General features: G+C 53.6%; 7 protein-coding genes across 7 annotated transcripts; 4 read left to right on the plus strand and 3 right to left on the minus strand.

The window, feature by feature from the left end:
• Window positions 1-450: 450 nt before the first annotated feature.
• On the plus strand, window positions 451-2,190 carry CLAFUR5_11067 (tRNA (uracil(54)-C(5))-methyltransferase; the record flags this gene model as incomplete). The annotated part of the gene is made up of 1 exon (XM_047910215.1): window positions 451-2,190. The coding sequence occupies one exon, from the start codon at window positions 451-453 to the stop codon at window positions 2,188-2,190; it is 1,740 nt and encodes a 579-aa protein (XP_047765264.1).
• Window positions 2,191-2,768: 578 nt separating this feature from the next.
• On the plus strand, window positions 2,769-3,608 carry CLAFUR5_11068 (uncharacterized protein; the record flags this gene model as incomplete). The annotated part of the gene is made up of 1 exon (XM_047910216.1): window positions 2,769-3,608. The coding sequence occupies one exon, from the start codon at window positions 2,769-2,771 to the stop codon at window positions 3,606-3,608; it is 840 nt and encodes a 279-aa protein (XP_047765257.1).
• A 1,592-nt stretch (window positions 3,609-5,200) lies between these two features.
• Window positions 5,201-5,464, minus strand: CLAFUR5_11069 (uncharacterized protein; the record flags this gene model as incomplete). Its single annotated transcript, XM_047910217.1, has 1 exon — window positions 5,201-5,464. One exon carries the CDS (start codon window positions 5,462-5,464, stop codon window positions 5,201-5,203), a length of 264 nt encoding a protein of 87 aa, XP_047765258.1.
• A 1,736-nt stretch (window positions 5,465-7,200) lies between these two features.
• Window positions 7,201-9,321, minus strand: CLAFUR5_11070 (uncharacterized protein; the record flags this gene model as incomplete). The annotated part of the gene is made up of 3 exons (XM_047910218.1): window positions 7,201-8,286; window positions 8,336-8,575; window positions 8,632-9,321. 3 exons carry the CDS (start codon window positions 9,319-9,321, stop codon window positions 7,201-7,203), a joined length of 2,016 nt encoding a protein of 671 aa, XP_047765720.1.
• Window positions 9,322-9,692: 371 nt separating this feature from the next.
• Window positions 9,693-10,637, plus strand: CLAFUR5_11071 (3-oxoacyl-[acyl-carrier-protein] reductase FabG; the record flags this gene model as incomplete). The annotated part of the gene is made up of 1 exon (XM_047910219.1): window positions 9,693-10,637. The coding sequence occupies one exon, from the start codon at window positions 9,693-9,695 to the stop codon at window positions 10,635-10,637; it is 945 nt and encodes a 314-aa protein (XP_047765719.1).
• A 48-nt stretch (window positions 10,638-10,685) lies between these two features.
• On the minus strand, window positions 10,686-13,191 carry CLAFUR5_11072 (Ring assembly protein 3; the record flags this gene model as incomplete). The annotated part of the gene is made up of 2 exons (XM_047910220.1): window positions 10,686-12,144; window positions 12,221-13,191. The coding sequence occupies 2 exons, from the start codon at window positions 13,189-13,191 to the stop codon at window positions 10,686-10,688; spliced, it is 2,430 nt and encodes an 809-aa protein (XP_047765722.1).
• Window positions 13,192-13,615: 424 nt separating this feature from the next.
• Window positions 13,616-15,457, plus strand: CLAFUR5_11073 (putative transporter mch1; the record flags this gene model as incomplete). The annotated part of the gene is made up of 1 exon (XM_047910221.1): window positions 13,616-15,457. One exon carries the CDS (start codon window positions 13,616-13,618, stop codon window positions 15,455-15,457), a length of 1,842 nt encoding a protein of 613 aa, XP_047765721.1.
• Between the last annotated feature and the right edge of the window lie 217 nt (window positions 15,458-15,674).

The following is a 15,674-nucleotide window of genomic DNA, read 5'->3' on the forward strand; positions in this document are numbered from 1 at the left end:
AAGAGGTTGGAATGGGACAGGGGGTAGAGGGATAGAGGGAGGGAAGGCGTTGATGGGTGGGAATCTTTGGTCAGTCTTTACTGCGACAGAGAGGGTGTAGGTTAGGTAGGATATTTCGTATGAGAGTGCTTGGTGCTGAGTGTGGAGTCGTCACCCGGCGAAAACTGGCTGTCAAGCTCGAAGCCACCTCGATATGCGGTCGGTATGAGTGGAGCAAGCGTGCACCACAAGATATGTCGTGGTCATAGTGAAACGGCAAGAGGATCGAGTCTTCTCATAGTCAAAGTGGAGGAAGCAGAAGAGAGTCACGACATGGAGGGCGGAAGCAGGTTGGAGGTGCTGCCAGGGATCTTACGCTAGCGTTACGCAGGCTCAGAACCAATGAATAGCAGTACATTAGTCTCGCGGAACATTTCTCGAGCTCTCACAAGCACATTCTACTCGACATCAATGTTCACTTTGCGTCGCATTGTGACTGCGAGGCCAACAACACTCGCGCGACCGACATTCTTACCCACAATGGCACAGAAGCGACCTTTCAACGAGGGCAAAAGGCACTTCAAAAAGAGCAAGAAGCAGAAGACATCGACGCTTGCAGAGGGCTCGAACGAAGAAGTGCTACTGGCAGATATCAGAAGTTTGCTGAAGAATGTCAAAATCAGCAGCCATGATGCTGCGGCAGAGGAAGAGCAGGCCAAGATCTTGCCCGAGATGCACGCCGAGATAGATGTCACCATCAACGAACTGTCTTCCACAGGAGATGGTCTCGCAGAGAAAGATGGCCAAGTATACGTTGTCCCCTTTTCTGCTCCTGGCGATCTTGTCACTGCAAGAGTCTACAAGCACTTTGACGATGAATCCTACTCTCTCGCAGACTTTGTCAAAGTCGTTCAACCAGGAAAGCTACGAACGCAGGATCCGAAATGTCCTTACTTTACACAATGCTCAGGCTGCCAGTTCCAGCACATGTCCTACGACGACCAGCTCGCGCACAAGAGAACCATTGTCGAGAAAGCATATCGCAACTTCTCCAAGCTGCCAGCATCGGCAGTACCCAAAATTGGCGACACGATCGGATCACCGCTGCATTATGGCTACCGAACCAAGCTCACGCCTCATTTCGATGGTCCACCTGGTGGTCGCAGAGACAAAAGGCACGGGAAACAAGTCACATGGCCAGAAGTGCCGCCAATTGGGTTCATGAAGAAGGGCACAAGGAAAACGATGGACATCGAGGACTGTCCGATCGGTACAGATACTGTGCGCCTGGGCATGAAGCGGGAGCGAAAGAGAGTCGCCGGGAACATCGACCAATATCAGAAGGGTGCTACATTACTCCTGCGAGAAAACACAGAGCGACTGGAGAAACAAGCAGGCATGGTTGAAGAGGACAAGGACACTGAGCCGAAGGATGAAGTGCTTGAGGATCGTGGCAGCTACGTGCATCGCAAGACCTGCATTACCGACCACAAGCAGACTTCGACCGAGTATGTGGACGACTACCGCCTTGACAACCCAGCTGGTGCCTTCTTCCAGAACAACAACTCGATTCTTCCAGTCGTGACACAGTACATTCGCGACCACATCCTCGATCCTGCAGCCAATGAGAATCCCGACGGCAAACCGCAGATCAAGAACATGATCGATGCCTATTGTGGTTCCGGCTTCTTCACCATCACCCTGTCAAAGATGTTCCACAACAGCATCGGCATCGACATCTCAGCACAGTCCATCGACTTCGCCAGCAAAAACGCCAAACTCAACAGCCTTCCAGAGGACGGCACACACTTCATCGCTGCGGACGCAAATGCACTCTTCGCTTCCGTCGATACGAAGAAGTTCCCACCAGCTGAGACTGTCGTAGTCATTGATCCTCCGCGCAAGGGCTGCGACGAAGGCTTCATACGGCAGCTACTGGAATACGGACCTGCTAGAGTCTGCTACGTGAGCTGTAATGTGCACACCCAGGCGCGCGACGTAGGCTGGCTTGTGAGTGGGTTACCGGGCTCGGGTGGCAAAGAAGGTCTGGAAGGACTGTACGAGATTGAGACGTTGAGAGGCTTCGACTTCTTCCCGCAGACTAGCCATGTTGAAGGTGTTGCTACCTTGCGCAAGAAATTGGCAGCTTCGAAGACAGAGGAACATGCTTCGAACGGCGTAGCTCCTGCTGTCGAGAAGGAAACGGACTGAGGTATCTTCCAGGCATCTCAAGAGACTGCCTCGCTCAGCTTACGTGAAAGGCACGAGTAGCGACGATGTGATGTGATTGGGACGCTTCATAGAGCAATGAGCGACTGACCAGTTGAATACCATCCACCGATCTTCTGCAGAATGTCAATCTCCTAAAAATGTGTTCTGAGCTCGCCGGAGAGTCTTGTGCTGCGCTATATGCGGCATCACACACAATATCCATCTGGATTGCCTTACCCTAAATACCCATCAGCAGCATTTGGTCCCTCCAGTTGCCTGCATGATACCAACGATGTTTAGGTAGACCTGCAACACCCTGAATGATGCCCGCCAATCTTTCCAAAGGTATGTATCGGGCTGGGTTCGGTCGATGTTGAAGAGATCCTTTGTTCTCCGCACAATGCTTCAACATGCCACTGTTCGAGATCGTGCGGTCTCATGGCTGCTTTGTCCCAGACATGCATTCTTGTCACTGTTTGTCAAAGAAACGCACGGCTTGGACCTCAAACCATGTCGTGGTGACATTCGAAAGAGCTGCAGCTCAATCCACAGCTCACTGGTCATTCATACCCACGAGGATGCACACTATCACGCAGGTCATGACTATGCGCCGCGCCCAATCAACGCCATACAACCTCAGAACATCCCCATCTCGCACACCGAAGGGCAACAGCTTCGCTTCTTCGACAGGATTTAACGGTGTCATAAGTCCGAGCATTGGCATCAAGAGGAAAAGAGGAAGTCACTTTAGTGACAGCAGCAATTCCAGCGACGACGAGGATACAAAAGTCACCAAACGGATCCGCCGTGCGCTTCGGACAGGCAACGGTAGCCACCCCACCGACGGCGAGCGAGAGAAATCAACGTTACGGACTCGCCGTGCGCATCGAATAAGCAACAGAGAGAAATCTACCGATGGCGATAATGAGATAGCGATGAAACGTGTCCGCCGAGCACATCATAGAGGCGAAATCGTGCTCCCCTCTCCCAACCGCCGCCTCCTCGACCTCCCCACCCCATGCCCCTCAAAACTCCTCCGCCACGACTTCACAGCCGGCGGCATCCCTCCCGACGACCTCATCGGCCCAGACATCCGCTTCCTATGGAATCACTACGAACAGCCTTTCGTCAGCGAGGACATGTTCGACCCCGTGCTTGGGCTCTGGTGGGAGAATGTCAAAGTGCTACCGCTCCCTGAGGATGAAGGGAGTTTTGCGACGGTGGCTTATGACGAGCAGGTCCAGGGCTGGAGTCTATTGTTGAAGCGGTACTGTGGTCGACCTGTGAGTCCTGTGCATAGACTCGAGCCGCAGGAGATGACGTATAGAGAGTGGGAGGAGTTCGCGAGGCCGGTGGGGTTGCTGTTGGAGGCGGTCGAGGGGGTGGAGAGTGTTTATGATGCTGTTAGGGGGAAGTGATATGGTGATGGAGAGTCTGAAGCTCAGGGATACCTCTGTGATCGTTCAAGGGTTCTCACACACGAAACGATGCTGCCTTGACAGCTGTCACGGTTTCGAACAGCGAACCCTGCATGGAATGGGAGGACCTTCCATCGTCCTTCCATCCAAGTTATTCTCTGTTTTAGGACACGATGCACCTTGTCCTTCGATCGTGTCAGCATCTTGGTGGTAAGCATTGGCGGAAAGACTGATACACAGAGGGACCCTTTCATCACGTCACTGTCGGATGACGTGTGACAGGAATGTGAGGAAACAGCACCTGCATTTGGAAGACTTGGTATGCTGGAGATAACGTGGTAGCATTCGTAAGTTTAGACCTACGAACGCGCGGCTTTCGTTGCTCATGTTGCGTACACGTATGCGAGCTGCGAACACCTCTAACTATCGTCACTGCACCTGCTTCATTAGTTATATCTTCACAAGCACAACGATGTCATATCCGCCCTGAGCCGCATCGACACATGTGCAGTGCATGTTGCTTTCGGATCCCGGCATGCCGATATCTTTTGTGTACAAGGGTCCGTGGTCGTCTAGAGCTACAATCTTTTCTGTGTCGGCAAGAAGAACCGAGTGGAAGTTAGAGCTACGTCGATTGGCATTTTCGCGCAACAGCTCTCGTTTCGGTAAGTTGATGTTGAAGTAGTTGTTGCGATCGTGTGAGCGTCGAGCATCAAAGGTACTCAAGGCGGTCTGATGGCACCGCAGAAGAACCTTTGGAGTAGGTAGTACTCCGGCTTGCGGTGTTGGCAAGGTGGAGCTGGTTCGTACGCTCGTCAGCTTGGAGCTCTTGCCTCGTGTTCATGGACTTGTCCGCAGAGGACGAATATCGCGGAAATGCTGGTGGACCATCTCAGTTGGATGAGATGTACCCTACGGTTCAGTGTGTGATATGACTACTCGGCTCGACGAAATGAGATGAGAAAAGACTGCTAGTCGCGTGATGAAAATATTATTCCACTTCACAACCAGGCGTATGCCTGATCATCACCCACAGCTTGGAGCTATAACGTATCTCGATTGAATCTATCCCAGTCACCTGGTGACGTCGTCTCACATGCTGCTACTCCAACCTAGACACAGGCCCGTCGTCGGTGCGACCTACTGCCAAGAGCTTCCATACCACTTGTCCATTTCCGATGGTCATTCGTAAGCCATGCTGTGCTGGTCTGCAAGTCATCTGATGTGCTGAGTGATGCCAGCCGAGGTGGAAGGTGGCGCTGGGTGTGCTTGAGGACGGGAAGGTCCTTGGAGGTTATGCTGCAGGGCGCAACAATTTTCCAGGCGAGGATGAGATTTGGTCGCTGCAGTCTTGCTTTGGTGGTCGTAGCGCTCATGCTCGTGGGCGGACTGAGTCTCAATGTGCTTCGTAGCTCTCGTGTTCTTGAAAATTCGCCGAAAACGCTTCGAGAAGGGGTATCATAGGTCGACGTGGCCAGTCGAAAGCCGTCGAAGGCTCGTGTAGTTCGTCGTAGACATTATTGTTGTATTATTGCGATTGTGCGCACGTCGTCAAATGGTCAAGTTCTGCTCCTCAACAGACTCCGGGCTGGTCATGGCTTGTTCTTCCTGATCGAGAAGCCTCGTAGTCTTGTCTTCACTGGCTGAGCTGGCTGTTGGCCGTAGAAGGAGCTTGATGGCGATGGCGATGGCGATGTGGGCGAAGTAGACCTGTCGCTTGCTCCCGAGCTGTTCAGACTTGTCTCCGACTGTGATCGTCTGCGAGTCTCTGCAAGAACATCGTCCAGACTGACGTTGGCTTGCGAATACGGAGCGTTCGAGGTGTCGAGAATTTCGACGAACTTTGAGGAAGTCATGTTGGTGTGAGTAGTCGTTGATCAGTAGAAGGTGTCAGTGGTGCGTTGTAGATCAATGTTGTCAGTGTGCCAGTCGATCGTTCGTACAGCAGTAATAACACGAGAGGGCCGAGGCGAGCGAGGACAATATACTAATGTGACCCAAACAGGACCCCTCCAAGTCGTGGTCGCGAGGGTCTCAAAGGGTCTTGCGCCGCAGAAGATGCGTCTCGAGCCCCTGCAGGTGACCAGATCCAAACTGCCGCCTCCAAACCTTTTCTGGTAGTACACCAGCGGTTTGGATGCACGTTGACGGAGGCAAAACGCGCCATGCCGCAGAAGACTAGTAGTAGTAGGCGAATGCCTGCGCAGGATGACGCTGCACTCGCTGATCCCGATGAAAGGCAGCTGTTGACGACCAACCTCCAATTGGCAAGCTGGTGTGCAGGGACTCGCAAGATGCCGCGTCGAGATGCAGCTCTGGCGAAGGATATGACGATCGCAAACCCATGCTGCTCTCTCTGAGCCACGAACCCACGTGACAAAAGTCGGAACCGCAGCGCCGAGCCCTGCTTAACGACGGGACGCAATCATCTCACATTGGCTTTGTGTCACCGCTGAGAGGAACTGCTGTGCCTTGCGAGATTGTACATTGGTTGTGAGGCTGCCACACTCTCTTGACATCTCCCGAGACTTGGTAACGTGAAACGTCTGTCACGACGTTGAGGCGCTCGACGTGCAGGGAAGCAAAGCTTGGGCGAAAATAGAACTGCATCTTGGCCACTGGTTGAATATTGGACCCTCCGTCTCGGACAGCGCTCTAGACCTCGCTTCCCGGCCAGAGCACAAACATTCTTTATTTCCTGTTGGTATTGGCAAAACAAGCAGGATTCTGGACTGCCACAGCGTCTACCGTGATCTGCTTGGAATGTTTCTATCAATATGCAGAGGAGCTGCCAGGCCGGGTCTGGCGGCACGCGACCAGAGGCACAGCAGATTTTGTGGCTGCCACAGCAAAGCAGTCGGAGGGGCTCGAAGCGGACGCGAATCACACGCGGTGGCCAAACCTTTTTCATCGAGCCCGTGTTAATAAGACTCCAGGCATCCGACTATTGAAAGGTTCTGCAATCCGCATGACATTAATGCACACGCGTACGACGAGGGACAGTGGTCGCGCCGCGGAGTCAAGACTATTGAAAGAATGCGAGTGCTTTGAAGAGGCGGTGCTTTGAGATCTGCCTGTCGGGGATCTGCACAGCTGCAAGCTGTAGCAGGAGGATGTATTCTGCGGCCTGCTCGCTTCGACATTCGTGCGAGTCGGCCTGCCTCCAATGTCTTTGCCTCTGCCGCTCTCCGGACATTGTCGGTGCAATTTTGGTCGGGGTGCATGTTGGGCATTCTCCGCAAGTGCGGGCGAGTCTGCAGACGCCGGTCGTTGTGTTGTAGCTGCGGTGAGTAAATCGATTGGCTGCTACATATCGTGACAGTCAATGCGAAACTCGGTTCATGCGGAAGCGCTGCTGGTTGTTGGAGACTGAGAACAGGTCCATGGAACAGTAGCGCACGCTGGAAACGCAGCGGCAATACTTAACGACTGGCTCAAAGCCTCTGTCGAGCGTTCTGATCACCTGAGGAGTAGTGCCAGCAACTGACTATTGCAGAAGGCGCGAGCTTCCGCGCGAGTACCGAAGGTCGCTGTGATGTGATCGTTAAGACTTCGAGTACTGGCGGGATCACTGGCATTGTAGAATATGCTATCATCTGAAGAACGTTTCATTCATCTTATGTCGCACTTCAGGCTGCAACTCTTGCCAAGTCACAGCACTGAGTCCGATAATTGCATTGAAAGCTTCGTCCCGAGCCTGCTCATGCATACCGTACATTACAATCTCATCACGCACGCTGTCATTGTTGAAGACTTCTTCTGTGGTGTCCACGGCGAGTGGCCTCTCCGGCTTCATCCACAGCACAATTAATGCTGCTGAAGACTTGGAGAACTTGGTTAGTGATGGTCCTGGGGTTGGCAGATCGGTGAGCGGCAGCGAAAGCTTTTGTAGTTCCAGGAGCTCGTCTAGAGGTCGCGACCAGATCGTATCGCTGTCCACACCCCCACGAGTAACGAAGCGCAATCTCTGCTGGGTCACCTCGAGCCGCCCACGACGTTCTTTGCAGTGCGCTGGCCAAGACATCATTGCTGTATCCTGGGTGCCTTCATCAGGATATCGATGGATGTTCGTCCCGGTGCGTTCTTCGCCAGTACACTCGTGGAATACGTCCTCCGAATCAGGATCATCCCCCGATATCAGGTGGTCGTCGTACTCCGGACGTGGGCGCCGTGCTCGCATATCAGACGCATGACTGCGCAGCCAAAGGAAGCAGAACTCGGACTGTGTAGGGTGGTTCCAATACAGCCACCTGATCGGGTCCACAGTATGGCGGAACCTCGGATACAAGCTAGCAATAGGCCTTGCCATGAAGAAGAAAAGACCACAGGACAGCCAGAACACCTTGATAGAGAACTCGATGCTCGGGATCGCACAGACCAGCGCCAGACATACGTATCCGAAGCATGTGTACATGCCGGCAGATCGATTACGCCACATGTAATAGTTGTTTGCCATCTCCAGGAATTGGGCCAGATCCAGGAATTGCTCTTGCAGCCACGGCCCTATCTCTTCCATGACTGGTTCAAACCATGCGTCCTGGCCATGGCGAAGGATCAGCTCAGATAGCATGACTGCGCGGCCATGCGTCTGGTCCGCTCGCTTCGACGAGTCGAACAGCCAGCGCCGTGTGTGTTTGCCATCGATGTTCGAAATGTATGAGTAGAGGAGATAGGAGTACTAAGGAACATAAGCAAAATTGTGCCTGCTGGCGAGCACACCGACTTACATAAAAGGTCACAAAGTAGCCAGTCTTAAGCAGCACGAGAAAGAGCAGGAACCACTTGGTAGTCAGCCAAGGGTCTTCCCATCGATACACGTATCGGACGCGATTCCACCAATACTGGAAGCCTTGAGATGTGACCAGGAGACGTTCAATGTTGCGGATCAGCTCCTGTCGACTATAAGGTAGATTGTTCGTAGGGTCGATGTAAGTGTTGGCAGTGTTCTGGAAGCCGTAAAGCACCAACTGGGACTTGATTAGCATAATATCTTGGTCAAGTTCCACACGTTCACTCTACTTACGTGCCCGATCCATTTGATCGACAGAAAGCGCTCATTCTGACCCTTGTCATCGAGTCGCCGAAACTCAGGGGCTTGCTTCGATGGCATTGACATTGCATGGCGGACAACACGAGCTCGATGAACATAGCGCGACATGTGCCACGCCACTTCGATCTCCTCCCTCTTCTCTTCCAGGTGACTGATACGACGTTCAGCCTCGCGAATACTGGCGAGTAGGACAGCGTTTCTGGGCTGCTGCCGACAGCTCTCCTGGGCAATATGCAGTGCGTCGTATGCCTCCTCCAGCTTCTGATCGGCCTTCTGCTCGTCCTCCAGCCATGGTCGCTCAGTAAGAATAAACTGGTTGGCAAGCGTCTTCTGGGGTCGTTCCTTGAGAGTCTGACGAGGGTGAACGACTGCACGTCTGATAGAGCTGGCTTTGCTCTTCAAAGCCTCGAGCTTCGATCGCTCTTCGTCGTTTTCGCCATCAATGTGGAGGCTGTCCTTGCTGCCTAGGAAGAAAGGCTTTTCCAGTTGATCCTGCCTTGCGGCATCGACATCCTGAGTATCATGGTGGCCAATGCGGTCGCGTACTTTCCTGAGAGCTTTCATCCTTTTGCATAGCCATTGGAAGAGACCAAAATTGAAACATCTACATGTGCCTGTTGCAAGACGGCACCAGATGTGCAGTGGCGTCCCTTGCCTCGTCATCCATGGTCAAGAAACAGGATGCATTGACGGAAGGAACATTGTTTCGCCGTCATCAGGTTCTTCCCGTACCTACCGCTTCACCTTGCAATGTACCGACAAGCCGTCTGGATGTAGCTCATGTCGTCGGCCGACTGAAGTTTGTCGGTGTCAGCAAAATCGCGGGAGAGAAAGTGGACTTCGTGGCTGGGATGCAGTCGCGAGCCGAGGTGATGGCTTTTCCCTCGGGTTGGACGACATCCATGGATCCCCAGCAACACAAAGGTAAGCTCTGTAGAACCTGTTCTGTATCATCATCGTCGGATCATCAAAAAAGACCATCAAATCATCAGTCCAACCTTTGCTACTGGCCATAGAAAAGCTGTGATCTAGCCATGACATCCGCCGCGAAGAAACGAGTGCAAGCCCTCAGCGAGCAACTCATCAACCGTCCACGCAGCACAGGCACATTCGAAGACATCCCCACCATCCCAACCATAGCCGGAGACTCCAAAGGACCACGCGTAAAAGGCAAAGTCATCATCATAACAGGAGCCAACTCGCCCCTCGGCATAGGCCGCGCCACAGCCCACCACTACGCCAATAACGAAGCCAAAGCCATCTTCATCTGTGACCTGAACACCGACCACCTGGAAACCCACAAACGGGAAATCAACAAGCTCTACCCTGGGACCGAGATTCACACCAAGAAAGTCGACGCCGGCGAGGAGAAAGATGTCGAGGGGATTGTGAATGATGCGTTGGAAAAGTATGGCCGCCTTGACATCTTCTTCGCCAATGCTGGAATCAGCGTCCTGCCCAAATCCGTCCTGGACTCTTCTGCAAAAGACTTCATGACCACGATGCGGATCAACGCCCTTTCCGTCTTCCTCGCAGTCAAGCACGGAGCTCGCGGTATGCTCGTCACCTCCCCCTCCAAACCGTACCCATCCGGCTCCATCATCGGGACCGCCTCCTCCGCTGGCCTACGCTCCAACGCTGGCGCGACAGACTACTCTGCCTCCAAGGCGGCGGTGGTGAGTATTGTGCAGACGACATGTTATCAGTTGAGCGGGACGGGGATTAGGTGTAACGCGATTTGCCCGGGGATTATTGAGACGGGGATGACGGCGCCGATGTATGAGATGGCCAGGGAGAGGGGCACGGAGAATAAGATTGGGCAGTTGAATCCGTTGATGAGGGGTGGGATTGCGGATGAGATTGCGAGGGTGGCGTTGTTTTTGGGGAGTGATGAGAGTAGTTATATTAACGGGCAGGCTTGGGCTGTGTGTGGTGGGTTGACGGCGGGGCATCCATTTGTGCCGGGGAAGTTGGCCTGAAGTGTGAATTGATATGTTTGGAGATGGAGTTCCATGGACAGTATGCAGCTACTGCAGCTTTTTTAACACTTCCACCCCAAGGCCCAGCACCTCTTGACTCTTCGACTTGCGAAGCGCCTCCTTCAAGACTTCTACGCCATCAGCGTCCTTGACCGCCTTCAATCGCCTTTCCCCAACGTCTTTCGGTGCGTTCAGCACGTTCAGGAGGATAGCAAACCCCCGATGCCTCATCTCATCGCTATCATCCTCACACATCCCAATCACGACACTGACCCCTCTCTCCTTCTCCAGAACAGCGGTGACTGCGGAATCCCACTCTGTGAGCATCGCCAGTGCGCCTCCAGCAGCACGTCTTGTAGCCAAGTCCTCGACATCCCCAAGTGCTAGCAGAATCTGCATCCGTCTCTTCGCTTCCTTCGAGCCATCGGCGAACTTTGCTACACCGGACGGTGATGCCATGAGATTACACACTAGCTCAACGCTAGCACGTTGAACAAGGGTGTTGGAGGAGAAGAGCAGATCTTCCAGCTTGTCCCAAGCGTTGCGGATCTGGACGTTTCGAGCCGCGTTGTCTTCCATTGAAGCTAGATTCGTGAGAGCTAGCAGACTTTCAAAGGTTGGTAGAAGGTCTCTCTGCTCGCTTTCTGTATCGTATGATAGAAGTGGTATAAGAGCACTCACGGCGGTTGAGACTGATAATGTTGCAGAGAAAACATGTGCTGGGTTGACCGAGATGAGTAGCCGCGCCAGTGCGTGCGAGGCGTTGCGCTCGATAGTGGAAGCCTCTGCCGTTGACTTGTCGGTCTTTGCAACACGTTCGCGAATTTGAAGGAGCAACCTTGCGGCGCCCTGCTGTGCCATCTTCGCTCGGTATTTCTGCTCTTTGGAGAGTGCAAGTAGGATTCTGACGACCATGGCGATGTTGGTGGGAGAGCTTGTTTGTTTGCAGCATGCCACAAGGGCAGGCACAACATCGGCGTCAAGCAGCTTCTTCGCCCGACCCGTCACGTACGAGTCGTTATCCAGCGGATTATCCGGCGTGGGCTTCTGTGATGCAGCATAGGCCTTTAGCTGCGCCATCTTCTTCTGCTCGGTGGTTTGTACAGGCCGATAAGCTGTCAAGTTCGTGAAGATCGTCAGGCAGCCGAAAGCAGCACTTGGACGTTCGTTCAGCGCATCAACGAGTCGCTTGAGCAATTGTTGATTCGAAGCGATGTCTTCTTTGATCTTCGGCTGCAACGATGTGTATGCCAACCCTTCGACGGCTTGGTCGCCATCACCTCCAACCAAGACCAGGTCGGCAAGCTTTTCAGTAATGCTGTCTTGCGACTCGGCGTTCACTTTTGCAAGTACGAGGGCAGCAAGAGCTTGATGTGTGCCGTTGCGTTCTTCGGACAAGTCGTGAAGCCAAGGCGAGCAGTACCTGTCGATTGCTTCACGGCAAGACTTGTCAACGCAGGCTGCGCTGAGCAATTCAAGAGCGGCTTGCTCGAGAGTCTTGCTCTTTCTGCTTCCAATCAGTCAAGTCTCTATACCAGCTTGGAATAGTAGCAAGTGGAGTGAGGGAGTCAGAAAGAACTTACCTCTGCCCCTGCGACGCAGCTTCAGAGTTCCTCTCAAGATTAGGTACAAGCTGTTGCACGAAGCCATCGGTCATGAACAGCTTAGCTGCGATCGAGGGTATCATAGGAAACACTGCAGAAGCGGCGGAAAAAGCGACTATCAACTCATCGTTTGTCTGTCTTGCAACTTTGTCCGCCAGATACTGCGCGAAGAGTGTCTCGCCTGTGTCCTTCAGCGTCTCCAGAATCTTAGAAGTCGCTAGCATAGCCTGACCTCGCAACTGAGACTCTAGCCGTATGTCGAGGCAATCCATGATCACCTCCAGCACATCACCATCGACTGCGCTGCTCAAATTATCTGGAGCGACAGCCAGCTGCCGAGCGATGGCCTGCATCAGTCGGTCTGGATAATCGACATCGGTATCGATGATCTTGGCCACACAAAGCCGGAACAAGTCGACTTGTGCGGCTTTCTGCACATCTTTGTCGGCCCAAGGCGCTTCGTCGAGTGGGATGTTCGAGAATGCTTTGAAGCTCTCTTCGCCACGTTCGTAGAACTGATCAAACAGCGTGTTCAGACCGATGTTCCGGAAGTCCCCAGCAATCTTCTTCCTCGCTGCAACGTTCTTCAATAGCAGAGCGCCAGTCAGCGAATCAAGCAAGTCCCTTTTCGCCGTCGTTTGTAACAAAAGGTCGAGTAGAAAATTGGCTTCGTCCTCGGGCAACTGCTTTTGTCTCAACGCTGAGACTGCTTTCTCGCCATCCAGATCAGGTCCGCTGCCGAGATAGCTGCGCACGAGATGAGAGGCATCCCCAGTGTCCTCTTGTTTCTGCAGTGCTAATAAGGCATTTTTCACTTTTGCGTTTTCTGCATCCAGATGTGAGGCTTCTTTGAGGGCTTGGAAGGCCTGCTGAAGGCCACCATCGCGGGCGGACTTCTCCGCCTTGGTGAGTAGCTGATCGACTCGGTCCTGAACGTCACTTGAAGACATCACGTTCCATCATTCCTCGAGTGGTGTGATCGAGCGAGTGCGCACGTGTATGTGGAATAGAGTTCACAGGTGAGATATTCTTGGCCGTGTGATCCTGGTCCGCGGGCACGCGCTTGCCTCAAACGTCATTGACAGCACGCGACTGCCGATCCGACGCCGCATTCTCGGTTCCTGAGCTGGAGTCAGGCTTCACCTCAGCATCGCTAGAACAGCATTCTTATACTGAGCGACGGAGATGCTTGTGCTCGGAGCTGCGTAGAGTGCGTAGCTGGAACTTCAGCAATTCACCTTACCATGGACTGATCAAAGCGCAACATTGACCGGACCTTGGGCGAGACTGCTGTCAACGAGACCACGCAATACCGAGCTCTCAGAAGAGCCACGCGATTCCTGACAGTCGACATCGAGAAGAAGTAGAAACAGTATGCCATCTAGACCTACCAGCCGCGTTCGCGAGAACAGTGATGCTCCGATCGATAAGCTTGACTACCACCCTGGCGGGCGCCCATTACTTGCCGATGATGGCCATGCGAACGGGGAGAGCAGCACACAGAGTGAGGACAGAAGCTATGCAGGATCGTTCTTTGAGGATGTCGCCGAGGACGTGGTGGAGAACGATCGCGAGAGGTTGCAGAGAGAGATTGCAAGATATGGAAGCTTTGCATGGGCATTGGTCAACACACTTGGAGCAGGGTCCATAACAGCATACTCACTCTATGCTCCGCTCTTTCAAAGGAACCTACGCTACAGCCAACTGCAGGTCAATGGCATCTCGATAACAGCGGAGCTCGCCATGTACCTTCCAGTGCCGCTTTGGGGCATGATGTGCGATCGGTTCGGCCCTGGACTACCTTCCCTCTTGTCAGGCTGCGCATTCGGCCTTGGGTACCTTCTCGCAGCTCTCGCCTACAAGAGTGGCCCTCCACCCGAGCTCGGCGGCGAAGGCTGGCCGTACTGGGTCATGGTTGTGGCTTTCGTGTTCATTGGAAACGCCACTTCTTTCATGTATCTTTCGGCGGTCACGACTTGCGCGAAGAACTTTGGTCGGGGAAAGTACAAGGGGCTAGCACTTGCACTGCCAATCGCATGCTTTGGACTCAGTGGAATGTGGCAGTCTCAAGTCGGAAGCCAGCTGTTGTACGAGAAGAATCCGGATGGCAGTAAAGGTGATGTGGACGTGCATCGCTTCTTTCTTTTCCTGGGCTTGTTCCTGCTCGCCACTGGCATCATCGGCTTCTTCACACTGCGGATTGTGGGCGAGGAGGAATTGATTGAGGACGCCGTAGAGGAGCTGGAGCAGTCTGGCTTTTTGGACGACAGCCAGTTCTTCCACCGCGCAGTGCGAGCACGACAGGACGAGGTGGGCTACGGTACCCTCGACGACGAAGAAATTGGTGAGATTCGCCGCAAGACCGACGAACGAAAAGCGAAGCGGGATGAGGAACAGCGCATGAAAACCTGGTTGCTGAACGCAGAAACCTGCCGTTTTCTGAACGACAAGACGATGTGGTTTCTCGCTGCTGGCTTCTTCTTCGTCACCGGTCCTGGTGAGGCCTTCATCAACAATCTTGGTACCATCATCGGCACCCTATATCCTCCCGTCTCTGTACCAGAAGGGGTGGAACGCACGACAGCAGCCACGCATGTCTCCATCGTAGCGATCATGAGTACGGTCGCGCGTATCTTGACTGGAACGCTTACCGACCTCGTTGCCCCAACATCCGCGGCTGGTCAGCATCGTCGAGGTCCAACTTCACTTGCCAACAGTATGGCGTCCCTGCAGCCAGAGCAGCCGAAACGAGGCATTGAGATTTCTCGTGTCACATTCTTGATAGGATTTTGCATTTTGATGTCCATCGGCCAGATCTTCCTGGCTTCAGGCTTTATACAGCAGCACGGCGAACGGTTTTGGCTTGTCTCGGCATTCATCGGTGCGGGCTACGGCGCTGCATTCAGTCTTACTCCGATCATTGTCAGCGTGATCTGGGGCGTTGAGAATTTTGGCACGAACTGGGGCATTTGTGCTACTGTGCCGGCATTTGGTGCTACTGTATGGGGCCTCATATATTCAGGGGTATACCAATGGGCGGCAGACTGGAATGCAATCGAGGGAACCGATATTGTGGAGGATAAGCTCTGCTACGGAGTTCGTTGCTATCAGAGCACATTCTGGGGCATGGCCATCTGCGTGTGGATCGCGTGCGGTCTGTGGTTCTATGCATGGCGCGGCCCTGGCGGTTGGGCGAGGAGAGGCATAGCTGTCTAAATACGAAATGCAGGACATCCTACAATGGAGTCACGTCAGCTGAGATGAGGCCCTCTGAGGGAGGATCCTGCGAGAGAGGACACCCCTGAAGCATTGCGACTGTGCTTCACTTGATAGCTATCGTCAAGCCGTTGGGGTGAAGCCGGCTTGAGCCGAAGCTCGAAGCAGCTTCACTTGCAAACGCTGCGTGACAGGGATCACGCGAGTGCTCTGTGCG

Source organism: Fulvia fulva, chromosome 8, assembly GCF_020509005.1.
Source record: "Fulvia fulva chromosome 8, complete sequence".
Lineage (NCBI taxonomy): Eukaryota > Fungi > Ascomycota > Dothideomycetes > Mycosphaerellales > Mycosphaerellaceae > Fulvia > Fulvia fulva.